The sequence below is a fragment of the Chaetodon trifascialis genome, chromosome 2, assembly GCF_039877785.1.
Source record: "Chaetodon trifascialis isolate fChaTrf1 chromosome 2, fChaTrf1.hap1, whole genome shotgun sequence".
Taxonomy (NCBI): domain Eukaryota; kingdom Metazoa; phylum Chordata; class Actinopteri; order Chaetodontiformes; family Chaetodontidae; genus Chaetodon; species Chaetodon trifascialis.
In genome coordinates, this window is record NC_092057.1 from 18,698,837 (window position 1) to 18,721,908 (window position 23,072).

The 23,072-nt window shown below is 42.1% G+C and overlaps 1 protein-coding gene across 1 annotated transcript; it reads right to left on the reverse strand.

Moving 5' to 3' along the window:
• Nucleotides 1-142: 142 nt before the first annotated feature.
• LOC139343487 (phosphoinositide 3-kinase regulatory subunit 6) lies at nt 143-14,894 on the reverse strand. The gene is made up of 21 exons (XM_070981176.1): nt 14,739-14,894; nt 13,707-13,791; nt 13,400-13,504; nt 12,793-12,884; nt 12,454-12,522; nt 11,547-11,679; nt 10,847-10,916; nt 10,546-10,735; nt 9,722-9,869; nt 8,658-8,744; nt 6,448-6,691; nt 5,671-5,961; nt 5,053-5,152; nt 4,256-4,378; nt 3,388-3,495; nt 3,164-3,266; nt 2,990-3,051; nt 2,695-2,785; nt 2,525-2,586; nt 2,299-2,405; nt 143-2,003 (listed from the first exon to the last, which is right to left on the reverse strand). The coding sequence occupies exons 2-21, from the start codon at nt 13,762-13,764 to the stop codon at nt 1,847-1,849; spliced, it is 2,400 nt and encodes a 799-aa protein (XP_070837277.1). The 5' UTR covers nt 13,765-13,791; nt 14,739-14,894; the 3' UTR covers nt 143-1,846.
• Between the last annotated feature and the right edge of the window lie 8,178 nt (nt 14,895-23,072).

A 23,072-nucleotide genomic window follows, 5' to 3' on the forward strand; every position in this document is an offset into this window, starting at 1 on the left:
CGCTGGCTGCAGTTACAACATTGGAGAAAGGCCACCAAAGACCACTTTTAATCAGCTCAGACGTAAAGTTGTGGTTTATTCAGACAGTGTTGGTTCAAGCAGAGAGCTTCAAAATTCACAATAAAACACAACCACTGTTTTTACAAAACAAAATCATTTATTTACAGAATTATGTTTCGCTCTCAATGGAATTTTCCTTTAATATATGACATGAAAATAATGTGCAAAATGTAGCATGAATTTCAAACTCATGATTTTAACCTACCAAGCCAGCAGACACACACACTCACATGATTTTATGCTGTGCACCAGTAACGCATCACTTCCAGTTCCCGACCTTTACTGCCTGAGATCATATCTGTGGGAGTGCATCAGAAAAAGGCTCCTGAGCTGTTCTTGAGTGTGTAATCCAATGATGTGGATATTACACAGAATGTAGTTGTGAAGCATTGACTTAAAAAACACCTTCATCTATTTCACGAATAACAACTGAACCAATAGTTGTGTTACATCTTGGATGAGCCTCCTAAACTTTGAGGATACCATATGACTTGTAAAGTAATGACAAAATTACACATCTAAGTCTTATTACATGACTGCACTATTGCTTCACTCCCACAAGTGAGTGATAAGAAACCCTGCAGTCTTAGTGCAAACGGATGCAGTTTATCATTTCACACTGTAACAAAGAACAGTGTCAGGTGCTCTGTGTGTGCACGTTTCACTTTTGAGTGTCTCCAAGTTTAGCTTTTTGTCATGCACATCATCAAGTATGTGTCACACAGTCTAGCATGTCTGGTTAGCTGACAGTGACGCCAAGGACAAAGTTTCAAGCTACTTTCTTTGCAGCTCAATCTGTGCATGATCCACCTGTCTGTCCATTACAGTGAAAGACTAAAGTTGCCTCTGTTCTGTAGTAATTCCTGACATTGCATGTGCCTTGAGCTTCTGCAATGAACATAGTGTGGTTCAAGAAACTTTCCACAATATTTTCCAAACACTAAACCCAAAGCTAAGATCAATTGTTTGCTCATTATGTAGCAGGTGTGGGGAAGCACAGGAATTATTTGCATGATTCAGCTACGACAGAAGCAGCAGTGAACTGCCAGCTGTCATCGTACCAGTATTTCAACAATCTGCAAGTTCCAAGAGCTGACAGATGAGGGGGGAGTGTGTGTGTGTGTGTGTGTGTGTGTGTGTGTGTGTGTGTGTGTGTGTGTGTGTGTGTGTGTGTGTGTGTGTGTGTGTGCGTGCGTGTGTGTGTGTGTGTCAAGGACATAGAAAAAGGTAGTGTGTCTATGAAGTAAAACTATAACGATCAACCCTTCAAATCAGATTTTCTACATTGCCTGTGAGGCTTTCATAACAATGTCATAAAGTGATTGGCTGTAAGTTGTCCTGAAATCTTTGATGTACACAGGCACACACTGTGCCCTTGCTTACTTGTTTTTCCTTGCCAGCCTCTGTCTGTCTGCCACTGTAACAGGTTGTTCTTTGGCCTTGTTCCTATCTGCATGTATTCACTGACAGTCTCAAAGTATGTACAGTCGTTGCATTGTTAGGAGATCAATCATACAACGCAGTGTAATAACATTTTGTTCCTGTTACATAAAAGAAGCAGACAAGAAGTCAAATGAGGAGTGTCGCATTTGGCCACAAGATAACTTTTGACTTATTGTCTTTTTCCACACATGGCAGTCGGTCCTGACTGCCTGAGGTTAAATATTTTTGGTCGAGTCAAACTGGATTTCTGTCTTTTTTTAGAAGCAACAACCATTCCCGCCATCAAAACCTCAGTGTGGACGCTCTTAATTCTCAAGCTTCTCTGCAGGGTTACTCCATCGTGTCAGGTGATGATGCCAGCAAATGTGTTGATGGGTAGAGGAAGTCCTTTGTTCATGTATTTGCTCAGTCCAACGTCGCTGTCCTCTCCCAACTTGAATTTGGACCGCATGGTTTTCTGGACGCAGTATCCAGGATCAAGACATGGAGAGATCTCGATGCTACGACACAAAGATGTTCAAAATGCAGGCGTCAGCTTATGTCGCACAGAGAGAAAGATCAGATTATTAGCTATTTGTTCTAATCTGGCAGGCTTCTCTTGTTATAAAGAACAAAAATTCAATCTCTTACAACCCACCACTGCGGGTGGACATCCCCGTTATTTTCTAGTGCTTTGAGTGCAATGATGGCTATCAATTCCACTTTCTCTAACCATTGACACACCAAACCCTTAAAAGGCCGTCATTCAGTGTTGTAAAAGTCACGTACAGCACAGCTGAGTCTAGACTCTCTTACCTCTGCACATTCCTGTAGGTCCTGCGACAATCTCTGTCCAGCGTAACAGTGAAAGATCGACTCTCCAAAGTGCGAATCTTAATGTTGCTGCTCCGAATCTTTGACTCCTGACAATTTCAAAATGAATGGACTCATTGTCGTACGAAGCATTTGCATTCTACGAGAATAAACAGCCACTAAAGATACTTCAGCATTCAGCAAACTGAGAGCTATTTCCTCGACTCACCACAGTGTTGTTTTTAGTTTTTGTTGGAGGTTCATTCAATGTCAGCGTCAAACAGTTCAGATCTATGAGACAAAGGCAGAGAAACAAAAGGGGGCATAAGAGGAAGATAATCATAAAGTATGAAAAAAAAAAAATACAGAGGGTCCCGGAGTTTTGTCTCAATACTGAACCTTCTGCTTCATTCGAGGGGATGGCGTTGATATGAGCACCTGACGTCCTGACTGAGATTCCTTTGTCAATGTCTCGGCCGCTCAATGTTACCTTAATGACACACAAGCATAGAAACACACACATGCAGGTGTCAGAGTTTACGCATTCACACGGCGGCATTCCCACACACAAACAACACAATCTGTGATCAGATTGTGGAAAGGCAGATATTTTGCTGCACTTGATAAGGCATCTGGCCATAGCCCATAGCAAGAATCTAATGAGGAAATACTGATTGGTAAAAAAACTACTTACCCTTCGGTAATTCATCGAGACAACAGCTCCGCATACCTCCCCCGAGTTTTTCTTCTGTTTATCTGTTTGAGACGCAGGCATGTTGTTACACTTGCACACATGCAAAGCTGTGCACATACAAACAGATGTCAAAGAAAACACTGGAAAAATGATGTTCATGTGCACCCGATTCACCTCGAATTGACTCTGAGATGTGTCTGAACTCAGGGAACTCCATTTGTAGATGGGTAAGAAACACGTCTTCCACAGGATCCTTTGTCATGCTGTTAAAAGTTATCTGACGGAGAACAAACAAGTGAAATGTGAACATTTGTGTGCTGAAAGCGTTTGCTGTGAGGCTGTTCAGATGCTTCAGACGCTCAGAAACAGAAACCTACACATAAAAAGTATCATGCTACCTTAACAAAGTAGATGGTGAAGTAGACGGGCTGCTGGCCGGTGCGAACGTAGTAGGAAATGACATCAGAGACGAAGGGGTCTTTTGGCCGCCCTGGGTTGGTCTGTTGCTAGAGAAGATAAACGATGTGAACTCAACCGCCTGTCTGCATGATGTAACCACAAAGTCATTTTGGATCCATCTACTGAACGCGATGAGTCACTTAAAGGTCAGCGTCTTGTCATGCAACAAAAGCAGCTCTGTAATAAGCCTGTGTTCAATAATCTTTAGTCACTTTAGTCACTTTAGTAACAGAGGTTACTCTGGTGTAGGTTTAAAGTGACTTTCAGGTTTTCTGCATGTTTTTCCTTTAGCAACTTGAAAAGCGAAAGACTTCAACTCAACATTTTCTTGAAAAAAAAAAAAAAAAAACAAGCTTTTCCACAATTCTCATGTCATGAATCAGTTATTTCAGTTATTTTCTAGAAGTTCCTTTGAATATTTTGTTCCAGTTTCATGCTAACTGTATTTCCAGTTTAAGGCTCACAGCGTCACGCAGCATCAAGATGTCTCTGAGCACAGCTCACTGTAGTTGTGGTTCAAGTGAAATCAACATATTTATTGTCCTTGCAGTAAAAGACCTTATGTAACTTCCTGTTTCTACTTATGCAGAGAGCAGTCCCCATGTTGACTACATGGGATGTGGTAACGTGATGATATTTTCACATGTCTAAATCATTCGGACAAGAAAAGCAACAACACGGAGAAGGAGAATCAAGAGTCTCTGGTTCTTCTCTCCCACGAGTCTCTCGAAAAAAGACTTTATCTGACACAGTCCTGCCGTGAAATAAAGCTTCTTCACGTTAGAGTTGCGTTGCATTGTATCATACCATCGCAGCCAGTTTGGGTATCATGCAGCCTAAACTCCTGATGTTAGAGTTGTACCACGGGTCCACCATGCTCAAATAGGAACCGAGAGTGCAGGGATTCCGCATGGGTTGATGGAGGTTTTCCTAGAAAAAAGCAACATGGAAAAGAAACCAAAATAGCTCAAATTTGGTAAAGACACAGCAGTGAGGAAACAAAACAAGCCTGGTGGTTTTCCTTTTCTAGCTACTGTATGTTTGACCACCAAAGGAAGACTACTGCGCCTTGGTTTTATGCACTCTGCACCGGGAGTTGTACATTTTCAGGGCAAACCATCATGGCTGCGTGATTTGGCTCATAGCACCATCGGCACCACAGCACTCTAACCAGCTCCATTTAAAAGGAAGTGTTGGTGCTAATGACATCATGTCATCTTGACATCAGACAATATGAATAAAAATGATAACTAAAAACAGATTCTTAGGAAAGAAGAGCGAGAGATAACTGCAAAATTACACAGAATACCAAGAACAGCTGTGGAGCTGTGCAAAAGAAGAACAAACAAACAAACAAACAAACAAACAAATGTACAATTGATGCAATTCTATTTCCATTTTCATTACCCTTAAAGTTTGCTTAATGACTCCTACAACATGAATAATATAAATGGATCATCATTCTTAGGTGAACTGCTCATTGTCACTTCATGACTGAGCATTTATGTTATGACAGAAGCCATTTGTCTTGTGATCTCTAGAAGTGAGGTGACTTTTTCACAATAACAGGCCAGTGGTGCGTTGACAAGAGGAAGTAGGTTTACCTTGACAGAGGAGATGGGGGCTGTAGCCGTGCAAACAGGGATGTAGTAAAACTGGAGGTTGACTTTCATTGTAAGAAAAAGCCTCCGCGCTTCCCTTTTCCTGCAAAGACAAACCAAAGATTCGTGAGAAACAGAGTGTACACGCTTGACTGAGCAGTTTGATGATCCCAGCAAAAAGGTTTTGGATTTCAATATCTGACATTTACAATAGAAGAAGTAGTGATTTAATGGTTAGTTGTTTTGTTAGTGCTTAAGTAACAGCGCTAGCCTTAATGGAGGAAATAAGGAAATTAGGACAAGATGTCAACATTGAGCTCCCCATTACTGTGAGAAAAATAAATAACAATCATTAACATTACAAGCAAATAGTTTTTTTCATTTAGAATACACATATAGTTGTATTTACTTCTACATTTACTTCTTTTTTTAACACTGTATTGTTAAGAGTAATTTCAAAGGAAAATGTTCTTCCTCATTTTTATGCAAATTGCTCTAAAATCTTATATCATCTATTTCAGAGTGGGAACCAAGTACAAGGAAACAACTCAAAACAACATATTTCATCAGCTTAGTCACACACAAATCTCCATGTGCTGTCAAAGAGGTTCTGACAGTCACCTAAATAAGTAGTAGGCCTTGGCCAGGCGGCCCAATACCCTGTCGTCCCCCATGGCAACTATCCTGGCGGTAAAGTGTCTCTGCTGCTTGGGGAACGAGTTCTGCAGGGCGCTGCTTCCTGCCCGCCTCTGCAGAGTCGCCCCACTGCTTCCTCTCCTCCCTCCATTTCCTCCTCCTCCTGCGAGGCTTGCGTGGTCCTCCAGGGTCTCCTGCATCAGTGCCATACTGTTCTTCACAGATGGTCTCACCTTGATGCATCCACGCCGTGACAGCTTCAGTGGATCTGGCTCACTGGGAGAAGGAGAAGGAGTCTTAATCACTTTAAAACAACAAAAGACTTGGAAACCAAAAGAAGTGATTGGAGGCAGCGGTACCGCATTGCAAAAGTTACAGTAATATATTACATTTCGCAGTAACACTAAAATAAAATGTTCCTAATACGATTTCTTACAACATCGTGTAACATGTTAGTGGTAAGCAGCTATCAGAGATGTCAACCATTTTAATGACGTTTGACAGAGGCAACAAGAGCCCACAAACACTGTTTCATATCGTGGTCTGTGAGACACTGAATCATGAGTCTGCACAGACCTGGTGCAGACAGTTGAAGAGATTAAAATGGAAGCGGATCTTTTCTGTGAGACGTGCAAGTAGGAAAAACACACCTAATAAAGCCTGTCAGCAAAATTCCTGTCAAAATCAATCATTAGCGAATCTAACCTTGCTGCAGAGACCATACTTCTGCAGTGAAAGTAACACAATTAGTATTAGATTTACCTCCTGCATTGTTCCCATGCTGCGTTCATGCTGGCAGTGTCCAGAGGCGGCAACAAGGAGGGATCAGCATTAAGGGGCAGGTCCTTTTCGATGCCGCTGTCGTTGGACATGACTGAGAAGCGAGTCATGTCAGGCGGCATCAGGTCGTTGGGAGACTCACCAAGCTCGAAGTCCTCCTGCTCCTGGCTGAGGGAGAACTGCTCCGACATGGCGCTGGACCGAAACCACTTGGCCACTTCTCGCCCTGTCAACATTTCAACATTCATCACTTGCATGTTATTCACAGAGGGCATGTGCACACTTTGCATGCAGATCTACGCTTCATCATAAATAGACCACTGTCATGTCTTTTTAGCGTTACCTGTGAACCATTATGGAGCTGCTAGCTACAAAAACTTGCTCTTCCACTGGACAGAACTGCAGTTCATCCACAGGGAAGGAAGTTCTTGGAGTAACATTAACCCTTAAATGTCAAAATGCTAAAATGCCATTGATAGCTCATAATGTTGCATTTCCTGTTTAGCTTCATGATGTCTCACTGTTGCTTGTCATTCAGACAATGATGACAAAGGTTGTTTATATGATCTCACTGTCGCAGTAACCAGGTTGTGAAGCAACTGGATGTTCAAGTTTAGTGCAGAGCAGCAGTGTAATTTATAGTGGAGAGCTTGGATGAAGCAGCTCTGGAAATGAAGACGCACCTGAGGCCATTGGTGATGAGGAATTTGTTTTTGTGTCGTCTGTGAATCAGATCATTTAAAAGCAGAACTGAAACACGAAAAAGACAAAGCTAGCTCCAACGATACAACAGTCAAGATACAAATTTGGTGTCAGTCTATGAGAAGTTACAGGAGGCTAAGTGAAAGATATTACAATATAAATACGCAATATAGATTAGTTTTTATATACATATGTGTTAAACTGAACCTTTTTCTGACATCTATATATGATTGTAAAAATGAATGACAAAAATCTTTTTTTGTGTGTTTGGTAATTGGACATTGACGGAAGTGTCGGGTCGCTAAAGACCCGAGGTAAGAATGTTACAGTAAGCGTTATTAAACTCACATCTGAGGAATCTATTCATAACTGTGTAGAGCTGTGCACACACACGGCCAGCGCCTGCCTTGTGATCCTTCAGCATTCATGCTTGTTAATGCAGCACTGTATATAGTACTCAAGCAATAATCACAGATAATCCTTTATTTACAATAAACAGTGTGTAATTTTAGATCGAGCTGTCACACAGGACAGGAAACATCCCCTTCATTTAAAACTCACACAGAGCTTTTCTTACTGTACATGTAAACACAGAATCTCAGCCACAGTCAATTTCACAGTTCCACTGCTTCAGTTCATATCTGTTCGGTTTAAATCGGTTTGTTACACTAACTGAGTTCACCTCTGATTCGACATTGATCTTCAGGGCAGCAATCTAGCCCTCAGATATTCTCACAGTGTGACAGAGTGATACGTATTATAATTAGCTTTTAAATGATGTTCACACTTTGAAACAGCCTCATACCTCTGCTTTAGTCATTTCTGACAGGGTTCAAAATAGTTTTCAAAAACACCGTGACCTTAACTCTAATTCATGCAACTCGTACAAAGAAGCTATTGTTCAGCGTATAGCGTAGTGTATAAGCTGTATGCCTCACTGTGTTTTGCGATTGGGATCTTTGTTGTATATGCACAACATCAGGCTTCACTTAAACATTGCTTTCCTAATTTTGTCAAACAAAATGTAACAAATTAATACATGCATAGAAATTTAGTGTTACTCCCTGTATGATTGGAGAACAGCAGCAAAAAAAAAACAGCTGTTATTAGTTTTATGTCAGTTTTGGAGATCATGTGTCTGAGAAACACGACATCTGTTTTGGGGTTGCACAAGGGAGCTGCCTCGGTCCATTACTGTTTTCATTATACTCAGTGCTATACAAATAAAGTTGATTATCATTACTATTATTATTATCATTCTAAACCCTTTCTTTGATGACTATAGAAAATATGAAAAAAATCCCCAGTAGAAGGAAAAATCCCCAAGTTTTCAACTGTATTGTAACGTATAATCTTCCTTCAATTCAGGTTTCACTTTAATTTACTCAGTTCAGTTTTGAGGTAATAAGTCCAGTTTTAGTCTATTTCAGTTCAGCTGACCGGTGGTAACAACTTCCTCTAGACCCCCCACAGCGTCCAGAGCCACTCACAGATATCCAGGTCCTCCGTCCACAGGTGGAAGCTCATCTCTGGGTTAGGAAGAGGGCAGTCACACAGTGATCCACTGGACAATGGCTCTGCAGTACAGACACACACACACGTACACACACACACACACACACACACACACAGGAAGAGGAAGAGAGATAGGAAGAGACCAAAATTGTGACAATGACAATCAAAACAAAGCAACCCCACGACTTCCTCTCTGTGAACACCGCTGTCTGTCCCTCAAATCTCCCAGCTGGGATGAGGGAAGAGCAGGTTCATCGGATGGGATGCTGACATGATAAAAATGTGGAAAAGAGGGGATGTCATGAAAATAGATATCCGGAAAATTATAAAAATACAGACAACTGACTCCACTGATGTGGCTGTGGAGGAAACCGCCACATAGAGGCAAGGTCATGTTTTTGATCTCAGCCAGCGTTTCAGGCCCTCATGGACAGAGCAAACATGTCCATCACAGACAAAATGTGCTTGAAAAGTAAAATGAGCACCACTGCACCGGCTTACAGGGAAGAAGCTCAATGAGTATGAGCTCTAGAAAAAATAAAGATAGTCATGAGATAATGCCTCTCCCATTCACTTTAACTGCTGCAACTCTTACAACCCCTGCATGAGCAAGTGAGAGCCCTGCAGGACCCTCCGATTTATCCATTTTTGCAAACAACAATCATGACGCAGCCACTATTTGTGATCTGCATGTGAATCGTGTGCTTGCACTTTTGTGAAACAGGCAAAAATTTGAGTTTCAACCTTTTCCAGAAAAGAAAAAAGCTTTTCTTTCCTGACTGCAAAGCAGGACAACGGCAACCCTGAATGCAGAGTCAGATAAAATACATAAATCCAACACAGTAACATTATTGACTCGTGTCTTGCTGCTGTTTCCATTTGGCTCCAGTCAGTTACAAAACCAGATGTCACTGTGGTTTTTGTGGTTCTCCTTCCTATACTCATGCTTTGCGAAGCCACTAAGTTCATTTATGACAGAGCAGCTGTGTCTGAAACTTGCATGGCTTTTTGCTGTATTTCCGTTTCGGAGCGGTCTTACCTAAGTCTGCGTCTCCGACGATCTCGCTGTACAGCTGCTGTAGACGGCTCTTCAGCGCTCGCCCCTCCCCTCTGCTGCCCTCCTCCGCGCTCTGCTCAAGAGCCGCCAGCACTTCCTGAAAGTACGTCTCGACGTCTTGACCCATGTCCTGTCACAAAATACACATGTGGGTGAACACAGATGCACACAGGAAGACAAACACATACGGAGTCTGTATTAATAGCAGAGAGGCGAGGGGTCAGGAGCGTGCGGGTGTGTGTCTGCCGTCGGGTGTCCTGCTGAGGTGTTACTTTAGGATCAGTGCCAGGGTACATTTCCACCACAGACCTTCATTCAGGATGTTTGACATGACACGTTCATATGGGACAGACTCTGAAACTATTTTTAATAGAGGAGCAAAAAGTAAAAAAAAAAAATGCACTGGCTCCACCAAAAACCTGACCTGACAACATCATATTCTACTAATACCAATCTCAGGCTCTGGTCAAGGCTTGCAATCACTTAAAATCTCCCAACATGCTCTACATGTAGTGATTATGCACGTGCTTTGACTGTACAGGGAGGTCATTCACTTCCCCCTGAGTGACAAAGTGCTAATGTTGAGGTCTCAGTGAAGGACAGCATTAGTCAGTCAAATCTGGCCTACCATGGTAGGAAAAGGAATGGCTATCATGCCATGTACATTTGCTTTTCTACAGTATTACAGTGTAATTTAAAAATTATAGGACATAATATTTTGTGAAATTATAATACATACTGTACCGGTCAAAAAACAAAAAGCAATGAGTGAGCACAGGCAAATCGTATAGGCCAGTTTCACTGACCTTTAGGGCTTGAGCCAGTTTCTGCCCATGGCACTGCTCGGCTCCTAAAGCAGCCTGTATGGAGTGTTGGACCACACTGCGCATGTGGTCTAGATATCCGAGTGAAGCTGAACCCGCGGTCTCAATATCACCCAACAGGACTTGTCCCAAAGAGCCAGAGAAGACTTCTGGGTCAGCCAGAACAAAGACCCTGCAGGGATAAAGGGACACTTAACATGATGGACGAGGACGGCAGTTTGACAACACGCAGCAGTACGAGTTACTGCACCCTCAGACCTGTGATCCATTATTTAGGACTCACCTCTCCTGAAAGGGATAGGGCTCATTTTTTAGCCTTTGCTCTGCTGTGAGCATCCTCTGGTACATCAGACCTGTGGATCAAAGTGACATTTAATGAGAGTATGTGGTTGTAAATCCTCATACAGATTAACTGAAGCATGCTTGGTGGATGGAGAGCTCATCTAACATCACTGTCACCATAATGTGGCTTTTCTTGAAGTGATGGCCTTCTGCTTGTCCTCTGGTCTGACTAGCAGCTGAGGTCTGCAATATAAGCTGGTGCCAGTCAACCAATTTTTTTATACCTCTCTGGCTTCATCTGTCTTTCAGGTTTGGCTACATTTGCTGTCTTCTTTCATTGTTTGGTTTAATTTTGACTCTTTCTTGGAACTGGGTGAAGTCACATAAGATATAATCCCAGCGTCCACAGTGTGAGTAATAGATCATTCAAGTTTTGCTTGGCCTGTGTGAGCAATTGTTCTTGGTGGGAAATGACAGCATACACACAACATCATGACAAAAGGCCCATGACTGAATACTAAAGTCATCATTGTTGTCATTATCATCACTGAGCCCCCCTCAATTGTATGCTGTGTATACAGGCTGTAAGTGTGTTTAAAGATGACACTGACTTAGCAGCTGGAGCTCCTCGAGCAGGCTGCTCTGAAGCCCTGACAGAAGATGACATTTAGATGCACGTCAAACTGAGTGTTGAATGATACCTGGAATGGAGCGTTCAGTTTTTATTTGCCTCGTGTAGCTGAGGCCTACGGTGCAGTACGGATGAGGGAAGGTCAGGAGTCTCTTACAAAAGTCATAAACCCGCTTGTACAGCTCATCTGGAATGTAGGCTGTCTGGAATATCCACACACACACACACACACACACACACACACACACACACACACACACACACACGCACACGCACACGCACACACACACACACACACACACACACACACACACACAGGTTATAAGTCAGGTAAAGAAAACAAATGTAATTGTCTCTTTATGCCTTGCTAACAGTAATTCATTAATTAATTACGACATTTTTGTTGCTCAAATATGATAAACTTGAATTACTGCATTGCAGTTTTTTGCCTCTGCCAACCAAATTGTAGTTTACATCCATGTTTGTCCAGACTCCTTTCATATGAGGTGATGAAGAATTTCCAGTGAGAGCCATGCTGTCTTCACAGTGTTTTTACAGAGAAGGACAGAGGACTGAATGACCCACATGCAGTTTTACTAAGTGTTCACTTCCTTGTTAACATTTGTTCCTGGAATAAAAACACAATCTTCTTCCTCTTGCTCTGTAGTATTTATATTAGCAATGCTGAAACTCCCTAATTTACACACCTTAAGAACACTGCGCAAGTACAAAAGAAACATGTCACACAGGTGGATTTAATTTAGCACGTAGAGTGGCTAAGCCTGTTGTGTCAATCAGGCTAACCAGGTCTATTCAGTCATATGTATCACCTGTTACATCCCCAGTGATCTGATCAGTATGGCTCTGGAAACTGATCAATTAATGACATTTCCGGTGTGTATGCATTCAGTGAAACAGTATGAAAAAGCAAAGCTGAGACAGTTTCACAGTGCGATGCTGTGGCAGGAATACTGTACCTGAATGATGGCATACATCAGTGTGTGGAGCAGAGGGATGATGCACTTGCGAGAGTCCCATCTCTCAGCCTGCAGAGAAAACACACGCGCGCGCGCGCGCACACACACACACACACACACACACACACACACACACACACACACACACACACACACACTGTGTCAGGGCTCCACTCAACTAATGACAGACAACACATTAACACTACAGCTGAAACAATTAGTCAGTAAACCTAAGAAATAATCAGCTTCTTAAATCTCAAATCACATTTCATAGACCAAACAATAACTGCAGGAATAACTTGTTAATAATGGTCAGTGTCATTCAGATAAAGCAAGCACCTTCTCCAGCTCCTTTATCAGCACCCGCACCAGAGATAAGCTGTTGCCTGGATTGTTTTGGACCTTCTTATGAAGCGTCCATCTCAGCATGCCTGCACACACAGATGAACACACAAGCCATGAACAGATGCAAGATTTCCACAGGACTAGCACAAACTTGCTAAATGTGTCATATTTTTTCCATTACAACACTAATCCAAAATACATCTGATGACTAACAACTAAACTGCCCTCACACTGCTGACACAGCTCAATATTCCACAGTGTGATTAACACAAGCGGGGCTGGCATCATTAAATTTCTATTTAGGTTGGAACAGTTTACAGGGCAGAATCGTTTTGGACACACAAAAACACAGAAACAAATGAATCTCCAGCAGAGAATCGAGTCAGTTTCATGACGCCTAAACCACAAGTTTAGACACACTTTAGAAAATCTTTATCGTAAAGATAAAGTCAAGAGCCGCTGTGATACAATCAGATGATGTCTGTGAGATTCCACACATTCTGTGCGAGTAGAGTCACCAGCAAACAGATAAAACCACATTAGTGCTCAGATAAAAAGTCTTTTATTTCATTCCATCGTGTTGTTGTAGGTCGTACTGTACCTTTGTTGAAACAGTCTGGAGGCTGCTGCTTGTCCGTGTCCCTTGGTAGCACAGCTTGGATGCTGCGGTAGAGCTCTGGCTCTGGAACTGTTGGGGAGCAGCCGGCTGACAATAAAGATGAGACATTGGGTGTTTAAGACTGGATATGAAAAGGTTTCCCTTATAACTTATGAGCCTCTTTCGATATAAACACAGCATCCCTATGATACACTCTACTTATTCAATAGAGAATAAACTAAAACAGCTTTAAAGGCAGAGACATGTTAATGCACAGACTCGTACACTGAGAAGAGTGTGTTTAGTGTACCTGTTGGCTCCATGCTGCACGTACTGCTTGAGCTATCCCAGGGGGCCCTGTTGGTCATGTCTCACATGCATTGTGGGTGCATCAGCTATAATCACAATAGGACAGAAGGTGTTAGTCATGTTCTGTCACGTACGATGTCAAACACTGAGGAGGTGGACGGTCTCACACTCCGCAGCTCTACCCCTCTCACTTTGCTTTCTTTCTCTTTTCTGTCCACTTGCTGACAGTAGAGTGTAAAATTACACAGAAGCGTTGAATGAGGCTATTTAAAACTCTCTCTGTGCACAGGATGGCTCTCAATAATAGAATCTCTGGCTGCATGCGTCTCTATATTTTTTTGTATTTGTGTGTGAAAATAGAGTCTCCACTAAACATTTATGCCAGTGTCGTTACTGCTGAGGGGTTAAATGAAAAGCTTAGTGTTTAAATCCACCCACACAAATATCTCCAAACACTCACACACACCTACCAACTCACACTGACAGGTTTGTGAGTCCCCTCTCAAACCTTCACAATACTAAATTCATAGTCACCTATCACCTTTATGGCATTTACATAGGCAGCATAAATGAAATGTGATACTATCCACAAACCACAACAAACACAAATCACTAATTGTCACAGGAAACTTCATTTCCTGCAGCGTTTCTACACACATACAGCAGCCTGCTTCTTGTAAATACAGAGTGGTGGATGAGACGTTTATTCATTTTCATGCTTTGGTACATTGGTACTCTGACTGTAACTCATCCTTCTATGGCTACTTATGTGCAAACAGAGACCTCATGAAGCTGAACATAACAGCGTAAAGGAAACACCAGAAACGCATCATCACACTTTACAAACCCTGAGTCGCAGAAACAAGATGGGTCTCAAACAGGCAAAAACCAGATGTTCTCACTTTCTGAAGCATGTTAGCTAACTTCTTACCCACCACTTAAATGAAATCAAAATGTCCAAACAGACACCTCTAGCACCATACAAGAAAATAAAACATTAGCCAGTCAAAGTGTAAAGAAAAGATTATGTTACCTAAACTGATCCAGCCAAGGGCTAAGCAGTGCTGCAGGTCTTACATCCACACGCTATGCTCTCTGTAGTGAAACACACAGTGTGATACACGCAGAGAGAGAGAGAAGGAGGGAGCGAGGGAGCGAGAGAGAGAGAGAGAGAAACTCACAATCAAGTGAGCAGAGCAACTCATTGCTGAGCGTATTTCCTCTTGTGAGAGGGTACGAGGTAGCGACAGAGGATAAGCACTGTGTGGGTGTGTGTGTGTGTGTCAGCAGAGTTGAAGGGGGAGGTGAAGAGAAAGTAAAGGCGGTGAAAGCATTTGTATGTGCTGTAGGTGTCGGTGTAGGCGCAGGAATGTGTCAAAGAGTCATAACCTGTTTGAGCGTCGGCTCAGGCTGAATATATTTGGATTTGTTTCTACTTCTAGACTTCTGACTCACGACAGGTCTCCTCAACTTTTCAGACTTGTACTCAAGCAATTTTGCTCTTTCAATGTTGATTTCACACATGCACACACACGCATGCACACACACACACACGCACAGTGGCGGAGGTCATTCCACACACTGCATGTGTACAATGAAAGGAATTTGTGTGACGTGATTTAGCCTTGATCCCTCTAAATAAAGGAGTACTTTCAAAAATGGCGAGTCGACAGCCTGCCTCAGCAGCTGAATGCTGCCTGTTTGACCACAAGTTTCCGGTTGCCTCTGGTGTATTCACTCCCTTGTCTCTCTTCTGGTCTTTCATTCTCCCCCCTTGACTCTCCATCTTTCTGTTTACATCTTCAAACATCTATCTGGGGACTGAGATGCACATGATGTCTCAAATGATTGTTTTTTTTCTGCCCTTTGTCATTTTCTTTCATGCGTACAAACACACACACAACATGCACTGTAACTCATGATGCATGCACACAAACATGCAAAAAGCATTCATATGCATTGACCCATGCCCACACAGAAGAGGTGCAAGCTTACACTCTGTATAGAAGCTGACACATACAAAGCATTTCCTCCCTGTACAAATGAGTGGGCAGATGACACTCTATATTTAGCCACACACACACACACACACACACACACACACACACACACACACACACACACACACACACAATGCACACACACAGAGAGAGAGAGAGAGAGAGAGAGAGAGAGAGAGAGAGAGAGAGAGAGAGAGAGAGAGAGAGAGAGAGATGCTGAAATAAAGTGAGACAGAAGGAACCAGTTACAAAAAGTTTAAATATAGATGCACCACATTATTCACCACTTTCCAAATAACTAGCCTGGAAAAACCAGAGTCTGCAGAAAGTTTTCTGTACACAGGTGAGCATCTTAAACAAAACAGCGGCATCATATCTTCTCACTTGCATGTCGAGCTATAAGACTTAATTCTATTCGGCTTTTGTCCAAAGTCCACATTCTCTTCTGCGTAATAATAAAACCTTGAATACACGAACAAACAGGGCACACGCTGAAATGCTAGCACAGCTGCCAAGGACACATGCCAGTGATACAAAGTTCCCCTATGACTGTTGATTATTTACAGTTAATGTGAATCAGTTCCTGATCTAAGTTTCGGCTACAAAACACATCTCTCCACACCTTCCTTATGCAGGCAGCCGCTGCCACACATGGCTGTGGTCAGCTGAAGTCTCAAACAATGCGGACAAACAGAAAACAGGAGCACTTGTTTCCTTTCAGACACGCTGCAGACATCTCAGAAAACAGGAAGGACCTGACAGCAATGTGTGGATGTGCGTTCATAGAGCATAAGAGAGGTGGTGCTTGGGTGCTGCAGTGGGGGTGGGGTTGCGTGTTTGCTTGATTGGAAATCCCCAACCTAGGATAGCATGGGGTCTAATGACACACACGGGCCTCACCTTCACACACATGTAGACCTGGACAAAGTGGAAGAGCGAGGAAAGCACCTGCAGAGTTTTTCCTCCTTACCTACCGAGCAGTACCTGACAAACAAGTACAGAGTGAAAGCACATGAATTTCCCTGTCAGGAAATTCATTTGTGGAAGTGAACTGTGTGTGCAGTGTGATTAGCAGCCTTATGGCAAAAGCAGCATCATGAAATTCCTTGGGTTTTTTTTTTTTTCTCAAGGAAATGTCAAAAATGATCAATCAAACACGGAGAGAAAGACGCCGTGAACAGCTGCTGCTCCTCTGTCCGTCTCAGGAAGAGCTAAGGGTTACATCTGAGCTACAAAACAGTCAAACAGCAGTTCATCTTGCTGAACAGCCAATGGAGAGTTTGTCATCTTTGATTGTAATCATGCTATGACAACTCAATGCTGCGAGGAACACACATGCAGAAACACACACACACATTCAAAAGTTGCAACAACAAAAAAAAACAAAAAAACAGACAACATTAAATTCAATGCGAGCAACGGGGGAATATCAATCAAAGTGATTTCCTGCATCAACATGGTGGACAATATGAGGAAGTCCTCTTGGACGGTTGAATGCTTCTGTGAGCATGCATGCACGCATGTGTGTGTGTATGTGTGTGTGTGTGTGTGTGTGTGTGTGTGTGTGTGTGTGTGTGTGTGTGTGTGTGTGTGTGTGTGTGTGTGTGATACTTGCACATCTCCCTTTGTGAGAACCGACTTGAGTGTTAGACCTTAAGAGTGAGGACATTTTGGCCGATGCTCACTTTCAAACACACCTTCAAAGGGTTGTTTGAGGGTTAGAATTAGCTTTAGGCTAGGGTTAGGGTAAGGTGCATTATGGGAATGAGTGTCCGCACTGTAAGTACAAACGTCTGAATGTGTGTGTGTGTGTTTGTGTGTGCGTGTGTGTGTGTGTGTGTGTGTGTGTGTAAACCTGCCTAGCCTCACTGAACAAGGATTATTTCCTCCTCAGGGCCTGAAAACTCTGTGCACACTAATGTCAAAAATCTGACAGAAACGGTAAAATACGGCTTCAAAAAGGCAAAGAAATTTGCTGCTTGGACGAGCTGGTGTAAATATAACACCCAGCCATGGGTCTGAATGGATGAGGAAGATTGAGGGTAGTGTGCCAAATTCACCAGGAAAGAGGAAGACAGATAGGAAGAGGAAGAGATACAAAGGGGTTTCCCGAGAAAGTGTGTGTGTGTGTGTGTGTGTGTGGGGGGGGGGGGTTCTGGCCCCTTTTGGGCCTGTGATGGTCAGAATTGGGTCAACTGGCCCATCAGGGGTCAGTTGAAGCCCTCAGGCCTTTAGGTTGTATTAAACAACATATGACTGTTAAAGATGCAAACAGACACACTTACATTGCACTGTGTGCTCCCACATGAGCACATATTTACATTAACTATGCGTAAGATGCGTGTACTTTAGTGCTCATGCAACTCCCACAGACTCACACCCCACTGAATATTAACAGATAAAATACCAGTAGCTTTTCTGTGGCCTCAAAAAAAAAAAAAAAAAAAAAAAAAACATATAGGTTTTTCTTCTTTCCCTGAGCCTTAAACTTACAACATATCCTGCAGTATGACCACCTTCTTCAGACATTTCTGTCAGCGTTTTGGAATAGTGATTACAAATTTATGCATGAAATACTTCCAGATCCATTCATATTGATGATAAAGACAATGAACAAAGCCGGGCTTGTTAGCACAGATACAGCTGTGGTCTCAGTGTGGGCCGTGGGGGAACACAAAAAAAAAAAAAATTGCTATGGTACAGTTGCTTTGCGGTTTAAGACTGCCCTTTAAACAACACACGAGTACAATTTTCAGCTTTTGAGGCATCCCTGCAGTCTGTGTACCCATTCGATAAAGCGCGATGCATCACAGATTTTCCTCGTATTTAAGCCACATACTTAAACTTTTCTATGAAGTCTAAGTCACTTTTGCTGTAACGTCACATAGTAAGACAGAGTCGTTGGCAACATTTGACACTAACCAAATATTCAGGATATCCTGCAACTGAAGTGTGTGGAAAAACAAACACTTTCTTTCCAGACATACCGAGAAAAAAGTAAAAAGTGTGTCGACAAATGCGAGGATTCCTGTGGACCGTCAGTCTCACCACACAGCAGACCATATTTAGCCACTCTGGGCAAAGTGACGCAATGCAGTCACATAGTGGTAAACTTTCGGCAGAGGTCACTGAGTGTAAAGTGATCCAACTGCTACAAGCACAGGATGTACCAAGTGCGTCACATAGACATGATCAGCAACACAAATAGCCAGGCGCGCGCAGGCACACACACACACACACACACACACACACACACACACACACACACACACACACACACACACACACACACACACACACACACACACACACACACACACACACACACACACACACACACACACAAGTCACGATGGAGTCTGAAATGCCAAGAAGTGTTGCCATTTGTTTTTATATTCCTCACAGGACAAACAAAAGGGTGGTGTCTCACACTGAAGACAGTCTGCGGTTGTCTGCACTTTGGGAGCTGCAGTATGTGGAATTAAGGGTGTTTTGTAATAACTTGGAGAAAGGTTGTCATTTAAAAGGTTGGGCCAGGTTTTTCCGGGAAAATGCACCAGTCGCGTGGGCTGACAAGGGCCCAGCGCTCCAGGGCAACGTCTGCCCAAAGAGGCAAATGTAGTCTGGAGGTTTCAAAGCAAAGCTCTCGGGCTGGAAATAACAATCGTTTTAATTACTGATTAATCTGCAGAAAATGTCTCAATTAGTCAACTAACCATTCAGTCTGTAAAATGTATGAAGTTTCAGGTCAAGCTCGTAAAAAACAGCTTTCAAATGGCAACCACAAGCGAGTGTAATTCATTTATCTGCCTGAGTGCCTCTGCTCACGTTCGCTGAGATGCTTCTCCAACTTCAGCATTCCAGCCAAAGGCCAAACACGTCTCTGTAGCGCTGAAACTGTTTGTTTGATCTTCAAACACAGCTGGTTTCATATGGGCTGACCTCCCAGCATCTTTTTGATCTACTGATCAAAAAAAGAACAGAGATTGTTTTAGTGTCAAGACGCCTTTGGGATACCCCTCCAAACATTGGTCCTCCAAACATTGCTTTTAAGTGGCTGACATTTTGAGGAGGACTGGAAGGCCTTTGTATAGAAAGGTCAGTCTCATGATGGTGACCCTCATGGGAAGGACTGGCACAATGAATCACGCCATGTCCATCCATCAATACATACATCTAATTTCAACAAAACATGAATGAGAATTTCCACAAATGTTGACTGTTTTCACTTCTTGGTGGTCCCCTTTCTGTGTCTTGACAGAAAGAAAAGGAAAATTATTGTTCTCTAATGGGAACTTCCAAATGTAAATGAGCCTCTCCTTTTGGGGATTTTTGCTTAATTGACAACAACTTCATCCTGTCAAAGTCAGCTGACATGGTGCTTTGTTGCTTCGTCTAATTCCCTCTTAAGCTCCACCCTGTGTCCCAAATTCATTTTTTTCAGTTCCACACAACTGAAAAGATGACAGTGACACATAAACTAAGAGGAAGAAAGGATAAAATACAGCATCCAAGTTCTATGTTGTAAGTGTGTTCATTATCGTAATTACATGCTACAGATGTTTGGGTTAAGCCTATGATTAAAAAATAATTGATGCTGTAATGCAGTTTTAATTGCCATCGTGTGTTTCATGGTGCACCTGTTCCAGCCATCGCCTCACCTGAACAACCATCCAAAACTTGTTGTTTTGCTGCATGATCTCACTTTAGATGTTTGTATCATCCTAGAAATGGTATGTAATTCACAGTGAGGCCCTAAAGACGGTGTGATCACACGGCCTGATGATAAGGTTCACATTTAAACACTGACTGTTGCTCATTTTGCTCACCTGTTGTCAAAATATGACAACGGACTGTTGATTAAATTTTGTTTTATTTGATTTGTTTGTTTGATTTTGTTTCAAGAAATTTCCTCAAGAACAGATTCAGCTAATAGCCTAAATATTTTAAAGCCATATGAAAATGTTTTCTCAAGCCTCATACAATAGTTGACATCATCAGTTTGATTTCAATCTAGATCAGAGAGATGTTTTTTAACTGGACGTTGTGTGCAACAGTGGGATGCTTCAACACCTTTATTTTGTCAACATTTGAGATTTACATAATCCATAAAGTTTACATGCTCGCCTTACTGCTAAGGACAATGTGACCATACTATGCGTTGCTGCCTATAAAATTAAATGACAATTAGCACATTGTATAAACAAAAAACACTTGCAAAGGGACACACACCCAAACACACACAGACTGGGGCCACACTGCATCCCCTTCACCCCACAGTTGTACCAGGAAGCTCGGATCTAAAACAAGGGGGCTGGAGGAAATACAGCTGCGCTTTTGGGCTGCAGACAGACACAACAGAGAGCCAGGGCTTCAATCAGATCAGCCACTGTTATCAGACCCTTGTTATTATCTCAGGAGGGAAAAAATAAACCTCGTGTCTTCCCGTGTCACAGGGCATGATGGAAGTTTTTTTTTATAGCCTGACTCACGCGGAAAAGAGCCCATTCACAAAAAACAAAGACGCGGGGGGGAAAGTGAAGCCTCTTCAAAGGAGCGATTGACATGGACTGTAAGATTTCAGCCGGATGCAGCTCAGAGAACCACACTGCCATATCTTATCTGCATGGTGCAGTAAGTGGATGACTAGATTACAATCCACGGCGCATCAGTGCAACACGTAAAACATCATTAAGACAATGAGACATGACCCACAGCAAAAGAAAACTCTCTCAGATAAACAGGTCAGCTCCGAAGGGAAGAACAGTCGGTATAACACGGCTTTAGATAAAAATTAACACTGACAAGTTGTTCAACGGCATTAAATGTACTTCTACACACATAACGTTACCAAAGGCTAACGCAAACTTCATCATCCGCAATTTTAGCTAGCAACAATTTACAGTCGTCGACGTGGACTTTTCTGCCGGTAACTAGACAGCAAACTATAAAGCAGAGATGTAAAGACGTCTGCAGTTGTTTAAACATCAATTATTTCGGTCTTTTTGAAAACTGACCTGCACTTACGTTGTTCAAACAGACCCACGCGCCGACAGTACTTCTCTCCAACACTTAGCGTCAGTCAAGACTGACAGCAAGCCTGTACTACAGGTCACGCCCATCACTGCAACCGGCCAATGGCTTGTCAATAAGCGATTGCCTTGGTAACCAATCAGAGCTCTCTATTTAAACTACGGTATCATCTACTACACAGGTGCTCCAACGTTTGCACGAGCCAATAGATTGATATATAAATAGATTTCTACTTTCTACACACACACACACACACACACACACACACACACACACACACACACACACACACACACACACACACACACACACCACAGTCTGTTAATGCGATTCAACAGTCAGCTGATTGGCCCACACCTTCAGCTGTTGTCTCTATATCTTCAAAGTAACAATGCATCATTCTCTATACATTTAATTTATCACATATTTTATATACAAAATCCTTACCTGAAAAGTAACTTGTTGTGGATATGTACTCAAAAACAAGCTGGTAATATACACAAGCATCTCTTCAAACAACAAATATCAAGATTAAAATCAATGAAAACATATATTTATTGAGGACTGAATTTGAGACAAATCCATTGCACAGGTAAAACACATACAATTATAAAACCAATATTACACTGGAAATATTTCCACAAGAGAAGGCATGTAAAGAGAGCACAGTGGTGCCAGCCATTTATCTGAAAATAAACGTACCAAATTCATTTAATCTAATGTTCAAGTGCTTTAATTCCATAAAATACATTTATGTGCAGTGCTGCCATTCCAGTCTCAGTCAGGTGTTACCCATTTACAGCTACAAACAATAATAACTTCTTTAAAAATATTGTAGTATGCAAAGTGCAATGAATCAGTTTACTTTTTTTTTTATAAAGGAAGACATGCATCCAAATGTATTTTTAGCACCATAAGATTAAATTTATATTTTACATGAGTGCCCTTGATGAAATAAACATAATCAATTTGCAAAAAATATGCTCTATACACAAGTTACAGTTATCACAACGTGAGACATGTATGCGAACTGTGTATTGTTAAAGTAATCTGTACTTCAACTGAAGACAAAAGTTCAACAGAGCCCCCTGCTGGTGATATTTATAACTCTAATTAGACCAACTCCTTAGGAGAAATGTTATCATCAAAAGCCCATTAATAACAGACATAAAACATTCTGGACAAACATTGAAGTCATAGCATGCAATATAATATTTCACAAGCATTATATTTTTATTAAGTGTAAGTCCATAGTGTCCATTCTCAGTTGGAGAGACATCTCCATAATCACCACATTACATAGTAGGCTCTGGCCAACAGGTGCGAAATCTCTC

Coding starts and splice junctions, on each gene's coding strand:
- LOC139343487 (XM_070981176.1), bottom strand. CDS start 13,764: ATGACCAACAGGGCCCCCTGGGATAGCTCAAGCAGTACGTGCAGCATG. Junction 3,267..3,387: donor TCACCATCTACTTTGTTAAG/GTAGCATGATAC, acceptor GTTCTCCGTCAG/ATAACTTTTAACAGCATGAC. Junction 2,587..2,694: donor CCCCTCGAATGAAGCAGAAG/GTTCAGTATTGA, acceptor TTTGTCTCATAG/ATCTGAACTGTTTGACGCTG.